Source organism: Ixodes scapularis, unplaced genomic scaffold, assembly GCF_016920785.2.
Source record: "Ixodes scapularis isolate PalLabHiFi unplaced genomic scaffold, ASM1692078v2 PGA_scaffold10__122_contigs__length_95168666, whole genome shotgun sequence".
In the NCBI taxonomy this organism is placed as follows: domain Eukaryota; kingdom Metazoa; phylum Arthropoda; class Arachnida; order Ixodida; family Ixodidae; genus Ixodes; species Ixodes scapularis.
Window position 1 is genome coordinate 31874165 of NW_024609836.1, and position 11374 is coordinate 31885538.

General features: G+C 42.2%; 1 protein-coding gene across 1 annotated transcript; it reads right to left on the reverse strand.

Annotated features, from left to right (window-relative positions):
- Positions 1–1139: 1139 nt before the first annotated feature.
- On the reverse strand, positions 1140–2483 carry LOC120837336 (zinc finger protein 525-like). The gene is made up of 2 exons (XM_042288515.1): positions 2464–2483; positions 1140–2241 (listed from the first exon to the last, which is right to left on the reverse strand). Exons 1-2 carry the CDS (start codon positions 2481–2483, stop codon positions 1443–1445), a joined length of 819 nt encoding a protein of 272 aa, XP_042144449.1. The 3' UTR covers positions 1140–1442.
- Between the last annotated feature and the right edge of the window lie 8891 nt (positions 2484–11374).

Below are 11374 nucleotides of genomic sequence, written 5' to 3' on the forward strand. Positions count from 1 at the left end.
GAGGTGTTGCTCGCAATCTTCCTTGTTTGCTTTCATTTTGTTTCTTTACCCTAGAGGATGCCACGACCCTTATTTGAACTGATGTGTGAATTCAATAACAAACAACGCGTTGGAACGAAGGAGGGAGGGAGGGAGTCTTGGCGTCAGAATTCGACGTAGTCTAAAAGAAAAGTAAGAATGCACAATACGTACCGTACTGCAAGACCGTTATACTCCGCACTCGGCGAGGCCTCATGACGCCGCGGACGACCGTTTGTGGGAAAAGCCTCTCGCAGCCAATGCTAGCCAGGGCCCAACGCAGCATTGCTTCGTGCGATTCGAGCTTCGCAGCGTGACGCGCATTGTTGGGCGTGCATTGGATCACATATAAAATGTTTAACTCGGCAGTCTGAACCAAATGCAGGACATATGGCTGTCCCGACAGGGACGATGTGGGACTCGCGACACTTAATGAAAAGTCGGGACAGTGCCGCAAAATCCGGGACGGCTGATAACCCTGGTCGACCAACATATTCAGTATTCACCTTTGAGCGTATTTTGTCTTTTTTTTTTTTTTTGCGATTCTTGTTTAAGTATACGCTCGCATGGGTCATAAAAGGCAACATAGATCAATACGACAGCACGATGCCAATGTATTTTGATGGGCGGAAGCAAGTTGGGCTGCCCTCCATTTGTAGTTCAAAGACAACTCCGCGGACGCCGCTCATTACTGGAAAAAGGGTTCACTAAAACCAATAAGGACGAAAGCAGTATTTTTTGTTTATCAAAAGGTGTTTTATCAGCACCCGAAAGGGTGACCTGGGCACCAGAACAAATGTTGAAGGCAAAGTAATCAAGAGCCCAGCTCTTTTCTAGACAGATTACGCCATGATTTATCAAACTATGAATCAGTGAAGGCCGTTTGCCATTTTCGTTTATTCAGTGCAGACAAGCATAGTTGCTACAAAATCCACCTTTGCTCCTCACACCTTCATGCATCTACTATCTAGAACACAGCACAATAAATAAAGGCTTGAACAAATTGTCCGTACTGGTGAGCCCCAGCCTGCGTGTCTGTATGGCCGACCAGACTCTGGCTGCTGACATCTGTGAGAGCTATACCCGCAGTCCTTTTTTTTTTTTTTTTTTTTTTGCCCCACAAGTTGCATTTTTTTGCTTGACCTGACTGACTCAGACAAGTTATGGGACATACAATCCTATGACCCCTCAAGCGTTTGGACCTGCTGCATCAGGTTCCCACGCACGCTGAAGGTTTCAGGACACGGCTTGCGTCTTAAAGGTTTCTCACCTGTGTGCCTTTGAATGTGGTGTGTCAGGGTTGCACGCGTACTAAAGGCTTTGGAACATTGCTCACATTCATAAGGTCTCTCGCCCGTGTGCGTTCGACTGTGCTGTCTCAAGGACGTACGTGTAGTGAAGGCTTTCAAACATTTCTCACATCTCTAAGGTCTCTCACCTGTGTGCGTTCGAATGTGCTGTGTCAGGGTTGCACGTGCACTAAAGGCTTTGGAACATTTCTCACATCGGTACGGTCTCTCGCCCGTGTGACTTCGAATGCGCTGCCTGAGGGTGGCACGTTCACTAAAGGCTTTGGAACACATCTCGCACTTGTAGGGTCTCTCACCTGTGTGTGTTTGAATGTGCCGTGCCAGCGTATTACTGTGACGAAAGGCTTGGAGACAAAACTTGCATTTGAAAGGCCTCTCATCTGTGTACGTACGAACGTGCTGCGTCAGGGTCGCACGTGCACTAAAGGCTTTGGGGCATTGCTTGCATTTGTACGGTCTTTCACCTGTGTGCCTTCGAATGTGCTGCCTGAGGGTAGCAGGTGCACTAAAAGCTTCGGGACATTGCTCACATTTGTAAGGCCTCTCGCCTGTGTGCCTTCGAATGTGCTGTGTCAGATCCCTGCGCACACTAAAGGTTTCGGCACATTGCTCGCCTTTGTAAGGTTTCTCGCCCGTGTGACTTCGAATGTGCTCCGTCAGGGTCGCACGCGCACTATACGCTTTGGGACAATACTCGCATTCGTAAGGTTTCTTGCCTGTGTGTGCTTGAATATGAGCTATACAGTCTGCACTTTGAACGAATACCGCTGGACAGCTTATTCCAAGTGAAGGCTTGGGAGCACTGCTTACACTTGGAAGGCTTTTCACATATGTGCGTTTGAATCTGATTGACCAGTTGACTATTTTCTCCGACCGTCGCTGGACACAGTTGATGCTCGAAACATCCTTCTGACTGGTGAATCCCAGAATGGCATCTAGAGTCTTTCACTTCGGAAAGGGACTTTGGACAGTGCTGACACTCGAGGAGTTGTTCATCTTTGTGGACAATCAGGTGATTGAGGATACCACGCTGATGGCCGGTGACATGGGTGCAGAAACAGCATTTGAAGAGAATGCCTGTCGTCGTCTTTTGTTGGCAGCTGATCTCCTTCGAGCAAGCACCTGCATTACCTACAATAGACATCCCCTCCCCATGTGTATGAAAGACAAAGATATAAATGTTCAACACACTTTGATGCAGTAATGTGTACTGTGTGCAAATCTCCGGGCATAAAACAACTTGACACGTCCCGCGTGCAGCAAACCTGCACCATTACATACTGGTTTAGCTACTCCGACGTGGTCAGAATGATTCAAATGAGCATGCATTTGATCAGAAAGTATGTTCACGTGGGCGTCCTTCAGCAGATGACTCGTAAGGCAAACAGCAATTAAATTAACACTTTTCTCTTGCAAATATGCTGGCTATATACAACAGATGCTGTCACATAGGAAGTTCCTCCAAACATTTCACAGGTGTACCATCTCATTTTCTTTTACCAAATTCATGTCACAATAAGTTGTTTTGAAACCCAAAATGATAATATGTCCTTTCCCATCCATCACTGATTTAGTCTAAGGCCTGTCCCATAAATTCGTGCATACTAATGCACCTAGCAACCAGAACACAAAGCCAGTTTGTAAATACTGACTTTGCTGCAAACATCTAACATTGCACTTGCGTTTAGGCATAATTCAAGTCTTGGTGCTGGACTGCAAATGAAATAACTGTTCCCAGCATAGCCCCAGCATAGCTTCAGAAACTCCCAGTGTGCAATACTCTTCCCTGGCCTTTTTAAAAAAAAGTCTGATAAAAAAAAAATTAACAGTTCAATTGGGACACGCGTAATTTTACGCGAAAAAAAAAAATAATTAGAGCAATATTGACTGCGCGAGGCGCGATTTAGTCAACAGTCATCTCCTTTCTGCTTATTTTCTTTCTCGGTGTTTCGGGTGCGTGCAGGAGAGGTGGATCGGCTTCGCCTTCACGTTGAGGTAGAAAGAGCAAATGACCATCTCGCTGAGGTTGAAAGAGCGAGTGACCATACCGTGATGTCAGGCGCGCAGAATTTCAAATAAATCTCTCGCCGTCAATATTGCTCTAAAAAAAATATATATATATATATATATATATATATATATCAGGGTGTCGAACCGGAACCGGAACCGAACCGAACCGAAAACCGGAACCGAACCGATATTTTTTCCGGAACTGAACCCGAACCCGAACCGTTATATTGTTATCGCGATGAACCCGAACCGGAACTGAACCGGAAAAAAAATAACGGTTACCGGCTCATGTGAAAACGGTTCGGCCACGCGCTGTTGACAATGAATGTGCTATCAATGCCATTTGTTTTTTAAGTGCCGTCAACTGACACACACCTCGCTTACATATTTTTCTTCTCCACTCAGTCTTAGGAATATAAACGCTGCATCCATGAATCTTGACAAACACTGCATCCATGAATCTTGACATAGGAACCAGTATTGCGCTGGTCGCGGCTTGCACGGAAGAAAAAGAATTAAAAGACTGTGCAAAAAAAAAAAAAAAAATCGCGTCACGGGATTTTATTTTCCTACAATCTCGTAAATCCTAAATGCTGCTGTGTGCTCATTTCATAACACGTTTCTAGAACGCGCGAGTTCTTGAAGATTGCTTCCATGGGAATGAGAAAAGAAAAGGCTGTGGAGTTTGATAATAATGAATCCGGTTTCGTATAGGCGCTTAGAAGCTAACATATTTGTGAGACAGCGAACTCTTCTATTCTAATATTTATCCTCTTACGTCCTTCTGGCGTTGCGTTCGGTGAAGTGTTTTTCATATTCCGTATCTTGTTTAATAAAAACTTCTTCAAGGGTCTAATTTGAGTTACCGAAGGCTAGTTCAAATAAAGAAAGCTGTATTTTCTCCCCACTGTTCCTTCAATTGCTTACACGCCGAGGTGGCGGGATAGTTAGCGAGTTCTACTTGTAAGTGGGTTTGTAAGGAGGTCGCGGATTTTACAGCTACTGCGTCCGACCCGATTAGATGAAGTCCGAATGCGTAAACGTCGGTGAGGTAACCTTTGAGTGCACATAAAGAAACCATTCCTGGTAGAAATCCCTGAGCCTTACTCTACGATGTATCTTGTTTCGTATGTGCTGATTTCAGATGTTTTATTTGTAATTTATTTTGATGTTGCAATTTGTCATTTATAATTTGCGAACCGGTTCGCGAACCGGTTCAGCGCCCCGAACCGGTTCGCGGATCGAGTTAATCGAACCGGAACTGAACCGGAACAAAATAAATTTACCTGAACCTGAACCGTAACCGAACCCGTATTTTTTTCGGTTCGACACACTGATATATATATATATATACTCAACAAAATATTAGCCCTTAAAGGAGTTAGCCGAGGAGGTTGCCAAAAAAGTGAGATTGATGAAACGTTTCGGGCCTGCTAGGCTCTTCGTCAGTCAAGTGAGAACACTTCGTTCTCCTTTTCTTTCAATCAAAGCAAAAACGGCCGGAAAAAAGAAGTTAATTGGAAAAATGCTTACCGTTTAGCGGGTGCCTACTCAACTAAATTCTCGCTTAAAAGTTTAATCTATCCCGATACCAATGCAATAAATACTATGGAAATAATTAAATATAATATTATTACTGCCATTCTTATCATAAAACCAGTTTTTGGGACATGTGGTTGGTTATAACCCAACTATACCTGGTGTCATGTGAAGCCAATGAGAGGCCCAATGTTACGCGTTTGCTCGTGTCACATTAAACGATGAAGCGAGAAAAAAAAAAAAAAAAGCAACAGTGCGGTACCGATTAGAAGATCTAAATTAAATGTCCATAAAAAAAGACGGCAATGATCCTTTCGAACTGTTAAGGCCCTTCGGTTCTAAAGTATTAAATTTATAGATAAATTCAGATTCTTTATTTTTTCGATCTCTGGTGGTTTGAAAGCCCCCCTGGAGTATAATAAAATTAAAATCAGAAAGTCCGTTATGTCCTGCGGAGTTTAAGTGACGGGAAACCGGTCCGGCAACGTGTTTACGTATATGACTTTTATGTAGATTCATGCGTTTTCTTATGCTTGTTTTAGTTTCTCCTATGTATTGAATTTGGCATTTTCTACATTGAATTAAATAAATAACATTTTCCGAATTACAGTCAAAGGTACCATTTATTTTCCAATTAAAGTTATTCGCTGTGCTACGAATAGAGTTAGCTATAATTATGTCCCCACATAAACTGCATTGGTTATGATTGCACTTGGTGCAACCAATCGGGACCAGGCTACGTCCGATGGAGTTTCGGGACTGTTTAAATAAATCTAATAAATTACGTGGTCTCTTGAACGCCATACCGGGGGGTCGAGGGATAACTGCCTTTAAAGCTTTGTCCATGTGTAAAATATTCATGTGTCGTCTAAGAATATTGTTTATGTTTGGAAGTTTTGACTGGTAAGGTATGATTAGTCGTAATTCATGATTATTTCTTTTCGGCCGCTCTACTAAACACGCGTTCCGAGAGATCGCTCGACTTTTTGATATAGAATTATTTATTAGCGGTAAGGGGTATCCACGGTTAATGAAATCCTCTCCTAGTGCTCTAGCTTTTATATCAAAATCCTTATCTTCTGAACATAAGCGTCTTAAGCGTAGCATTTGACTGTATGGTATACCTTTTTTGTTTTGTATTGGATGACAGCTTTTATAATGTAGAAATTGACGTCTATCTGTAGGTTTTCGATATAAGGTTGTTTTCAAACCATTTTCAGTAAGTCTTACCTTAATATCTAGAAACTCTATTTCTGTATCAGAGTATTTATACGTAAATTTAATATGTGGATTAAAATTGTTTTCAAAATTAATAAATTCAAAGAGCTTATCTTCCCCATTATTCCAAATTATAAATATGTCGTCTAGGAAACGTTTATAAAAAAGGGGTTTATGCGGGAAGCACTTAAGTAGCCGCTCTTCTAAAGACATCATATATATATATATATATATATATATATATATATATATATATATAAATTCAATACATAGGAGAAACTAAAACAAGCATAAGAAAACGCATGAATCTACATAAAAGTCATATACGTAAACACGTTGCCGGACCGGTTTCCCGTCACTTAAACTCCGCAGGACATAACGGACTTTCTGATTTTAATTTTATTATACACCAGGGGGGCTTTCGAACCACCAGAGATCGAAAAAATAAAGAATCTGAATTTATCTATAAATTTAATACTTTAGAACCGAAGGGCCTTAAGGCCACGGTCCCACTGAATGTGGCAGTTTACGTACTTTTTGGCAGGTCATTACTCATCTCCTTTTAAATACTGTTTTGTGGGATTGATGTCATTCGAAAGGCAATGCAATCCTCTTTCATTTGATATTATGTATGTGTTGGTTTTTACTGTTCATGCGCGTTTGTAGCGCTGCGAATATGATGCCGCGGACCCTCACTTGCTCCGCGAGTTCATGTTTTATGAACGATCCATTAAAGATAGCACGGTTCCAATATAGCAGTTTTGTTAAGATGATGTCGGAGCAGAATGTCACGATACACTTTTTTGGTATTTGCACTACCTTGTTTTTTTTCATCCCTCCAAATATTGCCCTAAAATTGACATTTTTCAGCACAAATATGTTTTTAACGACAAGCGCTAGGGCAATGAAATTAGCTACAGAGGTAGTGCTTATAATTGGTAATATGCAGAAAAAAATTTAATGTTGTGTAAATTTTTTTTGTTTAGATATTTTATATCAAACGTAGCACTTTTTTGTGCTTCGAGTCATGGTACTTCAAATGCCGCTGAGGAAATAATTAAACTATGATAAAATCTTTTATAACATTTAGAGCTACAATGGTTGCCCAAGAGGTGGACGATGGCTTTTTTTCATTTTCAAAGTCATAACGCTCCAGGAGCCCTTCAAACTTACCTGTTTTCGACGCATATCTTTTTTGGACATAAAACAGATTTATTGGCATCTAATAACATTTATTGTTTGGAATAGATATACATTGCGATGTATTAAATTTCCACAATGATCTTGCTTTGGTTTCTTAATAGGTGAAAAGCTCAGCTACTTTTAAAAACAATTAAAAACTACTTGGGTGTTTTGTTGCGCTACCTGGCGGATGGCAGACAAGCTGCTGATTTCTAGTGTTTAAAAGAATTCCGAGGGCGGCGTTTGCGTCTGTATCATCATCAATCTCCGTGTCTTTTTACCTTCACATTTAAAAAATATACTGGAAGATTTACTATCGATAAATGAATGGATTATGTACTGGGTCAGGTTAATAAATCTAAGACAAATAATTACACACGCGTAGCGTGATATAATGTGTTCATTATTCAATATGATTGAAATCAATAAACAATAAAGACGAAGAGGAAAATAATACACCCGAGTTCACTTCCTGCCTAGAGTCACTAAATGAGCTTTAAATTATCGGCACTCCGTTCCCCAAAATTGTTTTGGGCGCCGCCATTTTGGGTCTTGTTCAGAGCAAACGCAACTGCCGATCGTCATGATTCAAAAGTACGACCTTCTCAGCATTAGATGCGGTGCTAGGAAGCTGATGCAATATTGCAATGCTCTGTCGCGGGTTGTTAAAACATTTGTGGGGGACGGAAAAGCGTTTCCTGTGATTTTAGATAAAGCTTCAGGTAACTGGCAACCATGATTTTAAGCCACAAGCAAATTGTTGTGTGTATGTTTATACAGCCGGAAGTTAGTCCGCCTTAGTGGGCGTCTGGCTCTCAGCTGTAGATGAGCAATTTAGCCAGTGCGGTACAACCGCAAACCTGGGGTCTTTAACGTGCACCACGCAGTAGTGATACACGACCGCACGCCGGTACGATGCTCTTCCAGATCGAAACGGGCAGGGGCGGGGTGGCTTCTGCAGCGCGAGCTTTCGCTCCAAGTGCTCCGAGCTGGTGTGCGCTAGACCATGCACTCGGCCACCAACCCCCCCCCCCCCCCCCCCCCTTTGTGCGTCTAATTTATATACAGGTATAAGTATTTGAATATCGATGCTAGATGTCGATCGTCTAGGGGTAATGTAACGTAATAACATTATATAAATAATAAACTTGTTGAAGGACTGAACGCCTCAATTTTTCAATTCTTGGATTGTAATATGGCGGTAGCCTATTGTACTTACTGTTGATGAAGAGCAATATGAGGTGACGAGGTAATGATTAAATGATGAGGCTCTATATGGACGACGAAATTAGTGGGTGACGAACCACAACGTACAGTGCCAGACTTTTTTCAAGTATCGTGAACCCAAAGACTTTCTTCACCCGCAACAGAATATGGTAGAATCAATGAGGATGCTGCTTTACAACTCTACGTGGAACAGGAAAACTGCACTGTGCAGAAGTGCGGCTTATTCGTTAATAGGAAGGACGGATTTCTAGCAGCATTCCCTGATTGACTACTTGGAACAAATGGCCTCGTTGACGTAAAGTGTCCCCGTTCCAAAAGATTCTTGAAGCATACTTAAACCGCAAAGGAGTATGAGGCGAAAAATAAGAAAAAGGAGCCTGGTGTGAAAGGTCGAAATCACCACCATAGCTTCTACTATCAAATACAAGGGCAGTTACACAATACACAAAGAGAGTTTTGTGATTTAGTTATATTTACACTCAAGGGCATTGATATCCAACGTATTCAGAGAGATGACACCTTCTGGTAAACCAACATAGAGCCTTTTCTACTCCTTTTTTTTATATGGAAGGCCCGACTTCCGCTGAAATTCCTTACGACTTAATAAACTGCAATTACTCCCGATCTGGGAATCTCTCGATCTTCGTTTGTAAGCCATAGTATCATGAGATCGAGGGGTGTGGCTCTTCGTCCGCCGAATATTGCTTCGGCGGGTGTTTTTACCGTATAAGATGAGACCGTCGCGTGCTGCTGGAACAAGAACCTGGCGATTCTTCACTGAACTGCTTCTTGCGTAAGCTTCAAAAGGGCTTTTTTTTTTTTGTTTCGCGCACCATATATTCTGCATGCCCGTTAGTTGCAGGATGGTATGGTGCATTAATGTGATGCCCGATGCCGGTTTTTTTTTTTTTTCTTCACAAACTTGTTTATTTTGTTTGAAGCAAGATTTGGCGCGTTATCAGAGGAAAGTATTTTCGGTAGGGCAAAAGTAGGTAAAAGAGATCGTAGAACGTCAATGGCGTGTTTGGACGTCGTGGCAGGCATCGTGTAAACTTCCAGCCACTTAGAGTACGCATCGCCCATGACTCCGCAGATGCCGATACGTTTCACCACCCACCGATTGAATAGTGGATCGTTTTCAGTTACTGTTCATGATGGCGTTGGATTCAAGGAAGACTTCGAGTCTTTCCAGAAAGTTAGCCTAGGTGCCAGGACTTTTGTCGAAAGCGGTAAGTGTTCGAAACGTCGACAACGTCGGTAGCCACGTGTTGTGCTTGACACTGGACACTTACCATTCGCTGAGAAGAAACTTGCTTGTTCGTCTGCCACGAGTCGTCCGATACCATGTCATCACCACAACACCATCTCCCGACAAAAACGCATGTCCATAGTTAGCAATCACGTGAACTTATAAATTCCCGAACGCTCATAACTTGCCGTCGCTAAGGTTCATTCATATAGCGTCATCATTGCAAAGAAACGTCTTCCTATTTCTTCTGATGGTTTTCATCATATTCCTCCTAAGCTGTACTTTCAACATTATGTGTGTCGGTACTTCCGAAAATTTTGCAACGGCGTTTGTTTTCTGGGAACTATAATGTAACAACCTTTACAACATCTTCCGGACCCCGTGAAACACAATATTTCGTGACGTTATTTCAGTCGTCATTATAATGGCAAGGTAAGTACCGTAAATCGCGAAGCAGTTTACTTGACGTCCGCTTCCGCTGATGTCTTGGAAGATTGAGTCTACTGAGCGTGCATTCCTGTAGAAGAAATTTTCATTGATAGAATATTGACACGTCAATCAACATTTGATTCCTTCTTGGTAAGATTTATTGCGAAAGCCCGTTACAACCGCCGAACCGCATCTTCCTACATCAGAGAACAATCTATACCCAGCCTGACATTCTCGCATACATCCGTTTGCTGGGCCACGCTACTTGAGCTAGCTGAGCACAGCTGGCAGCGGCGCGAGCAAGGCCGCAAGGCCACGAGAGGAACGTGAGGGTGCTCGAGCCATCCCACTGAGAACCAATGTTACGGACACCACACGGGTGCGTGTCGCCATTATTGGTTGAACTAACGCCTTGTTCAAGATGGCTGCCGTGGGACCGCAGCCTTAACAGTTCGAAAGGATCATTGCCGTCTTTTTTTATGGACATTTAATTTAGATCTTCTAATCGGTACCGCACTGTTGCTTTTTTTATTTTTTTTTCTTCTCGCTTCATCGTTTAATGTGACACGAGCAAACGCGTAACATTGGGCCTCTCATTGGCTTCACATGACACCAGGTATAGTTGGGTTATACCCAACCACATGTCCCAAGAACTGGTTTTATGATAAGAGTGGCAGTAATAATATTATATTTAATTATTTCCACAGTATTTATTGCATCGGTATCGGGATATATTAAACTTTTAAGCGAGAATTTAGTTGAGTAGGTACCCGCTAAACGGTAAGCATTTTTCCAATTAACTTCTTTTTTCCGGCCGTTTTTGCTTTGATTGAAAGAAAAGGAGAACGAAGTGTTCTCACTTGACTGACGAAGAGCCTACCAGGCCCGAAACGTTTCATCAATCTCACTTTTTTGGCAACCTCCTCGGCTAACTCCTTTAAGGGCTAATATTTTGTTGAGCATATTTCTCTCGAGTGCCGTCTTTTGTTCCCAGGTGCTGTTCTGTATACATATATATATATATATTTTTTTTTTTTTGGGGGGGGGGGGGGGGGGTAAAGTTTATTTTTTGACACGCCTGTCCCAACTAGACAGCTCAAAAAAATTTTTTTTTTCTTTTCAGGGGTCAAGTACTTGGCAGCCCTGCAGGATTGTTTCTGCAGTTTCAGCAGTTGCACCAGGAAGCAGTGCT